Source organism: Plecotus auritus (assembly GCF_963455305.1).
Source record: "Plecotus auritus genome assembly, chromosome: 8".
In the NCBI taxonomy this organism is placed as follows: Eukaryota; Metazoa; Chordata; class Mammalia; order Chiroptera; family Vespertilionidae; genus Plecotus; species Plecotus auritus.
Genome location: NC_137782.1, coordinates 27,324,602 through 27,339,406, shown reverse-complemented (window position 1 = coordinate 27,339,406; position 14,805 = coordinate 27,324,602). Strand labels below are relative to the sequence as shown.

Sequence of the window (14,805 nt, the reverse complement as noted above, 5' to 3'; positions counted from 1 at the left end):
TGAGTTGGTAGGGTAGCTTTGTGTGCTAGGTTTCCTATATGGCCCAGTGGGTTGGCCTCCCAGTTACCTGAGGTGGACACTCTTGGTGCACCCCTTTGTGGACTGTGTGTACAGCCTTGTTGTAGTTAAGTCTTGATTGTTGTTGGTATCACTGGGAGGAATTGACCTCCAGGCCAGTTGGCTGTGAGGATCAGCTGTGTCTACGCTGGGAGAAGTTCAGTGCTGGAGACAGCCTTATAGGATTAGACTTGCAAAATCGCAAAAGCCTCTGTACTCAGCTTGGATGGGGCGGAGTCTCAGGGCGGAGCAGACAGTCTTGGCTTCCTGTCAGCCCTGCCCTTGCGCACGAGCCTCCAGACCTCTGCCTTCCGTGACGCCCCTGAGTTTCCGCCTGACAGTCCAGATTCCCCCTGTAAGAGCGTGGGTCCCCAGGGGCTCACCCGGAACTGGGGTTCAGTGCAGTCGGAACTACGTTTCAGTGCAGTCAGGAGCTTCCGACTCCCTTCTGCTAGGGAATGCCTGCAGCAACCTCCGCACTCAGCTTTCTCTGTGAGCACTCGCATATGCGCGTGCGCGCCTCCAGACCCACTGCGGCTCCCCGGGGTCTCCAAGTCTCTGAGTCTCCGTGTGCCTTTCTCTCTACCTGACAGTCCAGACTACCCCGTATGAGCCTGGGTCCACGGGGTTTCGCCCAGAACTGGGTTTCAGTGCAGTCAGAACTGGGGTTCAGTGCAGTCAGGGGCTTCCTTCCCCCTCCCGCCAGAGAAAGTCAGCCAAGCACTCAGCTGCCCTTCCTCTCTACGCGCGTCTCCGTACCTCAGCCGTTCTTTGCCGCTCCTCTGATTCTCTGTGAGCTTTCCTCTTTCCTTCTAGTTGTAGAATTTCCACTCAGCCAGCCTTCCTGTGGTTCTGGATGATGTCCGTTCTGTCTTTTAGTTGTAGTTTTGAAATTGTTGTGCGAGGCAGCAGTTTAGGTGCTTACCTATGCTGCCATCTTGGTTTCTCCTCTACACAGCAACTCTTTTCTTGCAAACTATGTTTTTATTGTATTCTCTCCACCCCCACCCCCCAATAAATAACACAGTTACAATGGTACAGATTTCAAAAAGAGCAAAGGGATGGATGAGAAAAAGTACTGTTGTTGTCCCCTTTTAAGGAATCCCAAAGACCAGAGAGGTTAACTGCCTGACTCTAGGTAACACAGCTCATTGGTAGCAGAGCTGGGTTTTGAACTGGTGTCTCTCTGATTCCTTTCACTACTGTCTTCCACTGGAGATGTATCAAGGAAGGCTTCCCAGAGGAAGTGACATGCTAGCCAGGTCTTAAGAGGACCATGCACTGCATTGGTAGAAAGCATGGGCGGTGGAACCAGGCCATCTGGGTTAGTCTCATATCTTCTACCTCTTAGCTGTGTGCCTCCGTTTCCTCATCTACAAAATAGGAATACAAACGAATCCCACCTCACCTGGCCAGGTAGCTCAGTTGGTTGGAGCATTGTCCCAATACATCGAGGTTGCAGGTTTGATATCCAGTCAGGGTAAATACAAGAAGCAACCAGTGAGTGCATAAATAACTGGAACAACAAATCAGTCTCTCTCTTGCTCTCAAAAAAAAAAAAAAAATTAAAAAAAAAACTTAGCCCTAGCTGGTTTGGCTCAGTGGATAGTGTTGGCTTGTGGACTGAAGGGTCCTGGGTTTGATTCTGGTCAAGGGCACATGCCCAGGTTGTGGGCTTAATCCCCAGTGAGGAGGGTGGGTGTGCAGGAGGCAGCTGATCAATGGTTCTCTTTCATCATTGATGTTTCTATCCAACTCTCCCTCTCCCTTCCTCTCTGAAATCAATAAAAACATATTTAAAAAAAAAAAAACACGCACACATGGATTCCATCCCATAGAGTTGTTGCAATTATTAAATGAGTCCATTCATATGGAGAACTTAGAACATAGCCGACACACTTATTATGAGTGGATGTTGGGGAAGAGGGGGATTCAGGATCAAGGATGACACAGAGGTACTCGCCCCGAGCAACTCTGTGGAAATAGATCTGTTTACTAAGATGCACCTATTCTGACTGAGGGAGGGGGCAGAGGGTGACCCCACCCCCAGAGGCTTCTCTGAATTGGCTCAAAGCTGGTGGGTAAAGCCTGGCTCTCAGTGGGGGCTGGGCTGCAGGACCGCTGAGCATGCTGGGAGGCCAGTCTGGCCCCTGGCCCCTGGCAGCAGGCTGGGGTTTCTGTTCAAGGAGGGCTTTGTGTAGCAGCTGCCCCTTTCCCCCAGCTCCTGCTGGTTCCATTCCCTCCCCAGGCAGCACAGCCTGCCCCTGAGGGACCAGAATGCTCACGGCACTTCCTGCTCCCTCGTCCCTGCCCAGTGCCCTTGCCAGGCCACCATGGCCTCCTGTGGCTTAGAGGGCCTTGGATGGGACCCAGGGTGAGTCTGGCTGTGTGGACTCCCATGTGCTGGTTCCAAAGGGGTGAATTAAGATCCCAGGGCCTACTCTGAACTTGGGCAACTTGCTTACACCTACTTAGTGTTCTCACCAGCCTTCTCCTGCTTCACATTAAATCTGTGGTGCCCCCTGTATTTAGACTCCAGGCTGAAGGCTCCCACTGGCCTATACACAAACCCTGTCAGTTCCCATCTGTCTCTTCTCATCCGCTCCACTCCAGTCCCACTGCCTCCTCAGCATTCCTCAGCCACACCGTGTTCATTCGCACCCAGGACCTCTGGGTTGCTTTCTCTCCACCGATCCCCCCCCGACCCAACCTGAGATCTTAGGGTCCTCACCCTTCAGGTCTCAGCTCCAAGGTCACCACCACAGAAAGGGCCTCCCGGCCAACATATCTAAAGGGCCTCCCCACCGACACGGCCCCTCTCCCTCTTATCACTCGACTCACACGGCATCTACCCCTCACATGATCCTGGTCATTTGTTTGTTTACAGGGGTCTCTCTTGCTAGAATATAAGCTCTGCGAGGGCAAGAATCATATCTGTCTTATCCGCCGTGTCCCCTGCTCACTGAATAAACATTAGGTGGACAGGACCTAGCAGAGGGGCTGTTTTGAGGACTGATGACAAGATGGATGTATGGAAAGTGCCCAGAGAGGGATGATGCATACCCACCTGGTGCTAAAATGGGGGCCACTGTCAACCTCACCACTTTTGTTGTTATTATAATCTTACTGTTTCATGGATAAAAACCTGGCCTGATCCTGTCACCTTTGTGTATAGTCTTTTAGTCTCCACCACAACAAACTTCTCGCTAAATATATTGAGAGGATTGAGGCTCCATCCCCTCAGAGCGCAGTAGACACATGGACTTCTTCCCCGTCCTTCATTTCCTGCCGGAGAGGATGTTTGTTGTTGTTGTCATTCGTTTAATTGGAGAAGTAGGCTACTGAAGTGCTTACCAGCCAGACTGTGAGCTCAAAACTCCAACCCTGGGGCAAGTCATCTGACCCAACTGGCAAATCACAACTTCTTGGTGCCCCAGTTTCTTCAACCACAAAAATGGAGAGAATTCTACTCCTTACCTGCTGGGGTTGTCATGAAGATTAAATTAAGTTAATGTTCGCAAAATGCTTACAAGTGAGCCCAGCACAGAGTAAACACTGTAAGTGTTGTTAAGAAAAATAACTAAAAATAAATCACATCCAAGGCTTACTATGGACACCGGAGCGATTTTTATGAGTGCTTGTTTAACCCTTACCACGACCCCTTGAAGAAATCGAGGGCCAGAGTGGTACCATGGTATGAACGTTCACCTCATGTATGCAGCCTTCTCTTTTTTCTTTCTTTCAATCAAATTCACTGGCTCTGTCTACCTAAGAATTATTATACAGGGTTGCACACACACAGCGGAACCTACTATGTTCTCTGAGTGTTATAAGAGATTTTCAAGGGTGTTTTCCATTGAGATTTCAATGTTAAGCATTTAACTTTTAGACCATAACACCCTCCTTGTAAGATGCGGCCCTACTATTATCAAAGAGATCTAGAAGAGGGCCTGATAGAAGCGGGAAAGGAGGAGGAAGAGGGGAGCACCGTCCTGCCTGCTCAGCCTCCCTTTCCCATCCTGCAACGTGACCTCAGGCACCTCTGGGCATTTCCGAGGATCGTAAAGAACACAACTTGACAACCACTGCACCGGGTGATTGCTGAGTGTTCGGCCACCTCTGGCATCTCATGACTTGGTGCTACTAATGACAGCTGGCATGTCCTGGACATATGCCAGATGCCCAGGCCCTTCACTCAATGCTTTATGGATGAGCTCTTTTTCTTCCAATAATATCCATCTGGGACAAGTACTATTGTATGCCCATTTTACAGATAAGGAGTTTGAGGCACAGAGAGGTTAAGTTACTTGACCAGGATGACACAGCCAGAAAGGATTAAGATGGAGAACAGACTTAGTCTCACTCCAGAGCCCTTTCTCCTCACCCTCTGGCCTTACCGCTTTGACCTTGCCTATCGCTGATCCCAGAGTCCCTGGGACACTGCGGGGCTTTGCGGTTCCAAGGAGGCAGAACTTCTGATTCCGAGGGGACTGGGAGTAGGAGTCCCCAAGAGAACCCCAGGCAGTGGGAGGCTCTCCTCTCTCACAAAGCTGCCAGACCTCCCTGTGGCTGTGGAAGCTGAGCCAAGGGTATGAGTGGCTGTTGGGACATTGGCTGGAAGCCCATCACCCAGAGGTCTGGCTACAGGGAAGTTCTTAAATTCTCATTCATCCAAGTCATTAATATTCCTTCTCTCCGGCCCCTTTCTGTTTAACAGCACACACTGCTGTCCATCTCTTTGCCAAAGCCGTGGCCTCTGGGGAAAACCATTGGCCCATTTTTTCTGTGAAGGGTGCCAGGGGCCAAGAGAGAAGCGGGGGCCTTGACGCTGCCATGTGCCATAATTTCTAGGCCATCAGACAAACAGTGCAGATGTAAAAGAAACCTCAAGTTTACACAGTCTCTTTCAAGGCAAGTTGTAGGGACACGTGTACTATTTTATTTATGGAAAAACAGTGCGTTGTGTTCTAGAATCCATTATGAAATTTTAAGTTCTGGATAAGCAGTAAATTTTCTATTAAACATAAAAGAAATGCATATAGTTTCTTTGATAAAGCCAAGTGTATTGGTACCAGATGACACTGGGTTGATAAAAGGGCTGTGGTAGACATACACTTGATTCTAAATGGTAGGGGACTAACCCAACTCTGACTTGGCCAACATCTAAGCCTGTGGTTTTGTTATCTTTGTTAAAAACAAAAACAACAAAAACCCCACCTGCCGGACAAGACCTGGTAGGTTTGTTGTTGTTGTTTGAGATATTGCTGCATAGCACCACCAGGGGGCAAAAGAGAGCACAATTTTACATCTTCAGCTTTGCTGCCGTGGGGTCCTAATGAAGGTGTGTTGGATTCCTGGTAGTTTAGGATACATTCGATGAGAGGAGGGAGTAGCTGGGGGAGAGTATACATATTATACACTTGTAAAAGGAGTGATTCCCGGAGAAGTCCTGGAAAGAGCATGGAGATGACTCTGCAGTATTGACGGCAGGGTGGAGTCTGGGGCCAGGGAGGGAACCCGTCCTTTCTCTGTCCTGTTGGGCTCTGCTCAGCTCTGGGCATTGTTCTTCGCTAAGAGGGGCAGTGACAGGCTGGTGTTTCCGAGGGAGTTTTGCAGGAGCATGTTAGCTTACAGCAGTACATGGCCCTACGTGTGAAATACATCCCAGCCATTACGTTTGGCGACTGTGGATGTCACAAAAACTTTGTCAGGCTCATATTGCTCCTCTGTAACACAGGGACAAATGTCCACCTCATGGGATGGTTGGGAGGACTCAGGGAGCTAATGTATGCAGGGGCCTCGCACCCTATAGAGCCACATTAATGGTGATTGTTATGATAATGAATAATACAATGTTAATAGCATTAATATTTGTGTGATCATTGTAATAAACATCCTTTTTATTGATCATAAATATCTACTATTTATAATCATATTGGCAGTGTCATATTTAATATATACTTGATACATGTTTTATATTACCTGTGATATAGAGTATATCTTCTATATATTATACATTTGATGCCTATTAATATATAACAATCACAAGATTAATGTTTTGTGCAATATTTATGTTCATATCATTTTAATTAATAACTGTCACTGGAGGAATGAGGAGATTTATCCTGGAGGATCCAGTTCCCCTCTCCCATTCAAGTTGGAGCTTAGGGTGCTAGACCCAGATGAATTGTTGGAGAACCAAATGGGTTATTTGAGGGTCCAAGGCTTTGAGTCCCGGGCCTATAGCGTACAAAATAGAGAAGAGCTCAAGAAGCCGAGAAGCTCATTTAAGTCCAGGCTCCTGTGTGACCTTGGACATGTCACATGTCCCTTACCGCACTGACCCTCAGACTCCCCATCTATGAAGGGGATAATTGTCATCATTGTGATTGATACCAACCCTCCCCAGGCCCAGCCCTCAGGGGTGGCACTGGGGTGGGCTGGGTGTGAAGAGATGCCCCCCCCCCCCCCACCGCCCCTGCAGCAGTCCGGGCTGTCGTTGTGGATCAGCGACCAGCTGCACCCACTGGAGAACGTGTCGCCCACGCTGGCCGTCTTCACCGTCACCTGCGTCGTCATCTTCTTCACCGAGTTTGCCAGCAACACGGCCACCATCATCATCTTCCTGCCCGTCATGGCAGAGCTGGTGAGGGCCCTTCTGGGAAGGAGGGGAGGCAAGGAGGAGCCCCTGTCCCTCCAACCACTCAGGTCAGAACCCTCTCCCTGCTGCGGGGTCTCCCCCAGGCAGCCGCAGGAGTCACTGCTCTCTTCCGAAATGTGTGAACGTGTCAGAACCCAGATTCAAAACAATACTGTGGGTTTTTTCTTTTTTAAAAAATGCATAATCAAAGTCAACATGTTTAAAGTGACCAAATGCCCTTCTTTGGAAAGGTTTCTAGGAAGCTAGAATGACCAGATTTGGATTAAGCAGAAATAGAAAGTCTGACTAGTCCAATAACCACAGGAGGAACTCTGATGATAGCAAAGCTCTAGCCTCCCTGTAAAGCCGGGCTCCTTGGCACCACTGACAAGTTGGGTAAGTGGTGGGGTCAGCCCTGTGCATAGCAGGGTGCTTAGCGGCACCCCTAGCCCCTACCCGCTAGATACCAATAGCGCCCCCTCTAAATCATGACCATCACAAATGTGTCCAGACATGGCCAAGTGTCGCCTGGAGGGAGACAGTCACACCCGGCTGAGAACTATTGCTTTAAAGGCACCTGTCCTGGAGAGCTGGCGAGGTGAGAGCGGAGCCTTCAAGGAGCAGATAGTTCTGGATTTGCCCAAAGCGTTCTGGAGCACAGACAGGCAGAGAAAGCCAACCCATCCAGGTGTCAGGTTAGCAAGACCCCCAAAACCAAACTCAAACGAGGGGAGAAAAATGTTCTAACTCAACCTCGTGTGTAAATAAAGATGCAAATAGCAAAATGAATCCAGGGTCATAGACCAAGAACAACATATCACCACGGACAAGAAGAGTTTACACTCGGGATTTCAAAACTGATTACCCTGAGTTTTACATCTGAATAGATTAAAGAGGTATTGTTACCTTAGCGCAACCCCGAATCTAGGGAATTAAGTCAGTGTTGCAAGTACAGTATATGCTTTGTATGCACACAGTGTCATACCAGGCACTCGTGGGAACCACTTTCTTTTTCTTTGCTTATTTATGCACAGTTATAATAGAGATCATGCCGTATCCCCATACACAAAGGTACACTTGGTTCTTTGTCAACGGCTGGAGAATATCCCATGAGGATTGATAGTTGTCCATTTGTTCAAGGCACCTGCTTCCAGTCTTTGCTATTATCCAGCAAGGCTGCCTCGAACCTCTCCTGTCTGTGCACCTTGGATGAATCTGGAGATACTTGTAGCATTGAGATCCCTGGATGAAAGAGCCCGGACACTTACAGTTCTGTTCGATGTGGGTCAATCGCCTCCAAAGTGAATGGGCCATTCTACACTCACACCTGCCCTGCGGGGTGGGTCTCCCTCCCCTTGCTGAGTGTGGTGGGACTGAAGCACGCCTTTCCCCGGCATCTGAGGGATCTGGCGACTGAGAGAGATGGAGGGTGGGAGGGAAGAGGGAGCTTAGAGCCTTTTACTGGAGAAGACACTAGCAAACGACCCATTCTTCCAAATGGTGCTTATCATCAAAATCAAAGCGTCTGACACACAAGGGGATGATTTTAGCACATTTTGAGAAAACATATATCCTCTAGGTTGCAAAAATTCCCCAGAGGGGCCCAAGATGTCCTATCTTAAAATAAAATGCCAGAGAAGTAATCAACATGAATTGTAGGTGAATATGTCGTTGGAGAGAGGTGAAGAACCAGGGGCCCACTGACTGAGGCCAACCCACAGACACGTTTGACCCCAGTCTTAGAAATTTGGAAATGTTTGCCAACAGCTGCCATCCTGAGCTCTCCTTATCCCTGAAGTCCAGTGAGGCCCCAACCCAAGGGGCCCAGCGTCCAGCTGTTAGGACCAGGTAGAGGGCTTGTTATTTTAGAGCATCTGCTTCACCTGGGACCTTGTCAGACGTGCAGATTCTTGGGGTCACCCCAGGTCTGCTGAGTCAGCAGCTCTGGGTAAGTGGGGGCCAGCCAGCTGAGCTTTAACAAGCCTCAGGGGACTCCTGCGCACTCAGATCGGAGGAGTGTCCTAGGTACATCTCCCCAGCCCAGCCTCCCTGGTGACCCTGCAGTGCGGCCCCCCAATGTCACTAACCTTGAGCATGTCTTCTCCATCTCTCCCTTGGTCTGGCTCTTGTCTTCTGTCCATTTCCGTGTATCATATCCCTCATTTCTGTGTGTTCGTATTTCTGGTTTCTCATTGTCTCTACATCTGTCTTCTCATTTGTCTCAACTGCTCGCTCTCACTCTGCCTTTCTCTATCCACGTGTCTTTGTCTCTCTGTCTCTAAATCCTCCAACTGTCTTGACCTCTTATGTCTTGGTCTCACCACGCCCTCCTGAGCCCAGGCCATCCGCCTGCAAGTGCACCCCCTGTACCTGATGATCCCTGCCACAGTGGGCTGCTCCTACGCCTTCATGCTCCCGGTCTCGACGCCCCCCAACTCAATTGCCTTCGCCTCTGGACACTTGCTGGTCAAAGACATGGTGAGCCTGGGCATCGTCTTCTTTTTAAAAAAATAAGTTTTTATTGATTTCAAAGAGAGAGGAATGAAGGGAGAAATAGAACCATCCATGAGAGAGAAACATCAACATCAACTGGCTGCCTGCTGCATGCCCCCTGCTGGGGATGGAGCCCACAACCCAGGCACGTGCCCTGATGGGGCATTGAACCAGGGACCTCTTGGTGCATGGGTTGACGCTCAACCACGGAGCAACACTGGCCGGGCGAGTCTGGGCATTTTCTAGCAGAGCCCAGAGAGGTGGGTGGACACAGGTGGTCGGCTAGGCATCTGGGCAGGGTCCTGCTCCCCCAGCCACCATCCCCCAATTTCTGCATAAGTCATTCCTAGTGGGGCCAGGAAGATACATTTTAGCAAACACTCTATGTTTAGACAACTTCAGGAAACTGCTTAAGTGACTGCTTTCTAGAGTTTGCTTTGGGGACAAGGGACTTTCCCCTCTCTGTTTTTGTTTGTTGGGCCAACTGCACTGTGCCCAGAATCTTCAGGGAAGAGAAATGTCAGGCCACACCCTGGGACGGGTGGCCTCAATGCCTGGCCAGCTGAGGAGTGTGACATGAGCCCCCAGAGTTGTGGCAGGGGGTGGGCGTGGGGAGGACTCCAGCTTTCAGCAGGGCTCAACTACGGGGCAGTATGTTCCCTCTCCCCCATGATCCCTGCTAAACCCTCCCCTCCCACCCTCTCCCCTTCTCCCACCTCCTGCTGCCTCTCCCCCCTCCACCCCCACCTGGGCCTGGGGCATTAGGGACTCAGAATGCAAATAACTCTTCCTAAACTGATGCAACCCCAGGGGCAATGTGCTTAGTTCTGGATGCTGGTCCAGGCTCAAGGACTCAGCAGGGTAAGTGGCCAGAGAACCAGAGGGAGAGGTGGAAAGCTGGGAAGGCGATCCCAGAGCAAACAGTGTAACACACAGGTGTTAGTTAACTAGCTGAAGTGGAACTAAGCAGGCATTTTGAGCCAGGTGCCTAGGACCCTGACAAGGGAAGACCCCACCCTCCTCCCAGCTCCCCCAAAGCTTTGGTCAGCTCCTTCTAAGCCTCCACACTTGTCAGGGGCTTTAAGATCCCTAGAACAGCTGCAGCCAGCACAACGGTTTCCCGACCAACACCCTTTCCATGAATCATCTGGGGAAATATTCATTTCACAATTTTACTAAATCAACTTACCTTGTTTAAAAACTTAAATAAGAGCCCTGGATAGTGTTGCTCAGCGGTTGGAGCATCGGCCCATCCACCAAAAGGTCACACCTGGGTTGAATCAATGCCAGCCCAGGTTGGGCAGCAAGCAGGAGGCAACCATGGATCTCTCTCTCTCTCTCTCTCTCTCTCTCTCCTTTCTTCCCTCCCTCCCACGTTCTCTAAAAATCAATGACAAAAACCTCCTCAGATGAGGATTAGCAAAATAAAACAAACAAAAAACCTTAAATAAGAGTGTTTAAAAAGAAAAGTTACCAATGTACGTGTAACTGGGAAACCAGTGATGCATGCCATTGATGGCAAGTCTAAAAATAAATGCAAAGGGGAAAAAAGCAAAAATAATGAAATTCTCCCCAATTACAGTTGCCTGGAGAAGGGTCTTGTTAAAAAGGCAGTGGAAGCCCGGCAAGTGTGGCTCAGTGGTTGAGCATTAACCTAAGTTCAGGAGATCACCATTCGATGATTCCTGGTCAGGTCACATGACTGGGTTGCGGGCTCGATCCCCAGTAGGGGGAATGCAGGAGGCAGCCAATCAATGATTCTCTCTCATCATTAATATCTCTATCCCTCTCCCTCTCCTTTCTTCTCTGAAAGTAACAAAAATATATTTAAGAAAAAAAGGGGGAGGAGGCAGTGGGAGAGGAGGAGAGAAGCGTTAAGGAAAGGCATGGTAGCCCCTAAAGCAGACTTGCTCTGCGGAAGCGATTTGAAAAGCAATCTAAAGGGAGTAATTTTCTCACGGCTGGACTGCTAGGGTGGAACAAACAGAAAACTGAGCTGGGAAACAGGGTTTTTCAGCCTATGTTGGCACTGCATAGTATAAGCCAGTGGTCAGCAAACTCATTAGTCAACAGAGCGGCAAACGGCGGCTCGCGAGCTGCCGTTTGCCGACCACTGGATACTATAAGTGGTCAGCCTGGGGAGGGAGCAAATGGGCAACTCTTTCCACTATTTAAAGAGGTAAACATTTCCAGGAGAAAAAAATTTTCCCAATTAACAATTGAGGGGGCAGGTGGAGGAGGAGGAGGGGTGATTTAATGATCAAATCAAACTATTTTCAAGTTGTGTGGCCTTGGATAAGCCAACTTCTCTGAGCCTCATTTTCCTCTTCTGTAAAATAGGAATAACAACAACAACAATAACCCTTATAGGGCTGCTTTCAGGGTTAAATGACCCTGTGACTGCTGCATGGCACAGTACCTGGCCCCTACAAGCCACTCGATGAATGAGGACATTTGAGGGACAGCCTAGGGTGTGTAAAGATGGGAGGGTCTCGGGCATTGACCGAGCTGGGTTTGGGTGAATGACTTTGGGGTTTTTCCATGTATACAATGGGCCTCGAGTCTGTGTTCTATTTCAGGTGCGGACAGGCCTCCTGATGAACCTGATGGGCATCATGATACTCAACATGGCCATCAATACTTGGGCACAGCCCATCTTCCAGCTGGGCTCCTTCCCGGACTGGGCCCAAGACCACTTACCCAACGTCACAGGAAAACCACCCTCATTGGTGGCCAACGACACCTTACTTGCCCTCTGAGTCCTCCTCGGAGACCCTCTTTGGGCTGGGCCCTCCCACAAGGCTTTACCATTACCTGCTCTTAGGGTCAGACAGGATGATCAAGCAATTCTCTGTGATCCAGGAGGCAATAAGCAAGGGTAACCTCCGGTGGTCCACTTGGGTCAACAAGTTCATTACCTAGGACATCTTCTCCTCGCTCATGCAGTTCAGGACCCAGATATGTCCCAGATCTGCTGCCTGAGAAACAAGCTCCTTTATCTCTGAGCTGGAATGTGGTTAGGATGCAAGAGGGCCCAACTTCAGCAACAATAAATAAATCTAGAATTGCATTTGTCGTGAACAGTCGGGATGGGAATCTCTCCATCCCCAGGGGCACAGTGAACATTCCCCACTGGCTCCTATAGGTTGCACTCTGGACAGACCATCTTGCCTTTCGGGACCACCTTCCTTGGAGACCTGTCCCAGCTGTTCACAGCTGGTACATGTTCAGTTCAGTTGGTGCCCGTTCTGCACCAGTTGCTTGACTATTTCCCCTACTGAAACCCAGCAGCCAGGGGAATTTTCAATCCATGGAGCCAGTGGGGGGAAGGGGAGTAGGGGTCAGAAGGGACAGATGGCTTCCTGAGGGCGTGGACACTGTGCAGAGCCTCTTCCTGCTTCTCTGAGCTCCCAGTACACCAGGGGAGTTCTAGAACCCCCGCTGACATGTCTACCCAAGCTTTTATGATTCTCCTGTTTAATCTGATTCACTGTGGCCATGTTTCTGGAGTTGGGCCAAGCCTGGGCCCTGCCCTCTTGCAGGTGACTCATGGGTCCTCCAGCCAGAACCCTCCTGTCTGTGGCCGGCAGGGGCCCTCATGGCTGCTGGCTGCTGCTTGCTCAGCAGCTGGTTCCAACCCTACCCCAAGTGGAAAGCATGTTTGATTAGCATATTTTTCAGGGAGGAGAGGAAAGTCAGGAGGTAAACTGGGGCCTTGTAAAGGGCCAGGGTCAAATGTCTCAAGCAGGCCAAGTATCACAATCCTCTTTACAGACAGGGACACAGAGTTCTCGAGAGCCAGTGGCTGGCGGGCTCTCCTCGGGGATTCCATCACTACTGGCTTCAAGCAGAAGTATCTGGGCATCTCCAGTGAACAACACAGTCTTGGGCCCTGCGGATGCTCAGGAAATGTCTGTGGAAGGAGTGGCCCAGCATTAGCATAGCACCAGCAAAGGCACCCCCGAGGGTCCCAAAGCCTCACCTTTTCCCTTCCTGCACCTCCGAGGGATGAGGTTCCCTGAGCAGCAGCCTGGGCCTGGAAGGCAGTCCCCAGAGACTGAACTCACCCTCAATACATCCTGAGTGAGTCATGGATATTTCCCTGGAAGTGGGGGAGTGGAGGGAGCCCACCTTCTTCCCATATGAGTAGAGTGTCAGTATTTAGTCACAGTTACAGCCCCAGGGGTGAGGAGTGGGGGAAGGTGTGTTCCCTGTGGGACAGGGGAGGAGAGAAGTTCATTCACAGAGAAACCCATGGAACTTATAACCAGATGAACCGTGATTTCAGGTGCTTTTGATTGAAAATGCTATAAAATAAAGAATGTTAATCAACACTGGCCCCGGAGATTTTTTTGCTGTTCTGGACATCAAAGAGCTGCAAAACCCCAAATTCCTGAGGAGGGAGTTTCATAGAATTGATCTCCCTGATCTCACTTTCTTACTGCTCTCTGCTCTCTGCTCTACTCCAGCCACTCACTCAAAGCCTCCTGCCTCGGGGCCTTTGCACATGCTGTTCCCTCGGCCCAGAACACTTTGCTCCCAAATATACACTGGTTTCCTCACTTTATTCAGGTCTCTGCTCAAATGTCACCTCCCCAGAGAAGCTCCCCTCACCATCTGGTCTAAAATATCATCCTCATTATTCTCCATCTCCTTATGCTGCTATATTTTTCTTAGTATTTACTCACGACATTGTATTATTAATTTTCTTATTAAATTTCTCTCTCTCTCTAAAATGTAAGTTTATGAGAATACAAATTTTGTTTTGAGCTGTAACTCCAGTGCGTAGAACAGTTTCTGACATATAGTGGGTGCTCAGTAAATATTTGATAAATGAGTCTGTATCAGAACTTATGAGAAAGCCATCTTACCCTCTGATGTGGGGTCTGTTTGATTCATTTCTTTACTCACTCATTCTTCCATTTATTCAAACACTATTTATTATGTGCTCATTTACTGTCTCCACCTACATGAACTTACATTCTAGCTGAGGAGACGGGCCGTAAACAGGTGAACAAACAAGTGAAATGACTCTGGGTCATGATGCGGGCTGAGAAGAAAATGAAACTGGCCAATGTGACTATGGGCTCAGACGCTACTTTAGGCGGAATAGTTAGGGAGGACTTCTCTGAGGAGGTGGCACTGGACTGAGACCAGAGGGAGTCAGCCATGTGATCGTGGTGGTGTGGGAGGACGGGGGAATGGCAAGGGTGGTGCAGAGTCATTGGAAATATACGGGGACACGTGTCTGGAATATGAGGAAGTCAGAAGAGACCAAACACCTGTTTTGGTTACCTGTGGTTACATAATAAATCAACCCACAAAATCAGGGCTTTAAAACAAAACCCACTGTATTGGCTCACATTTCTGCTTTGGACAGGGATGGTGTAGTTTCTGCTCTACATGGTGTGGCCGGAGCCATTCAGCTGGGAGTTCAGCCGGAGCTGGCATGTCCACCATGGCCGTGGACCCTCCGGGGTCCGGTGGCTTCTCCAGGGCCTAGCCTGGACCTCTTTACATGACAGTGGGCTTCCAGGAAGGAACAGCAGAAGCTATAAGACCCCTGAAGGCCTGGGTTTGGGAGTCCAAGAACATGAATTCTGACATATTCTATT

The 14,805-nt window shown here is 49.5% G+C and overlaps 1 protein-coding gene across 6 annotated transcripts in view; it reads left to right on the top strand.

The window, feature by feature from the left end:
* Positions 1–13,527, top strand: part of SLC13A3 (solute carrier family 13 member 3) — a 68,190-nt gene extending 54,663 nt beyond the window's left edge. For 3 of the 6 annotated variants that reach the window (XM_080686232.1, XM_080686230.1, XM_080686234.1), the window contains 3 exons: positions 6,542–6,703; positions 9,038–9,175; positions 11,770–13,527. In XM_080686232.1, the coding sequence (XP_080542358.1) occupies positions 6,542–6,703; positions 9,038–9,175; positions 11,770–11,949 (480 nt within the window). In that variant the 3' untranslated portion in view covers positions 11,950–13,527. Of the gene's footprint in view, positions 1–6,466; positions 6,704–9,037; positions 9,176–11,769 lie in introns of all 6 variants that reach the window. The other 3 variants (XM_080686229.1, XM_080686231.1, XM_080686233.1) reach the window with 3 other exon arrangements.
* Positions 13,528–14,805: the final 1,278 nt, after the last annotated feature.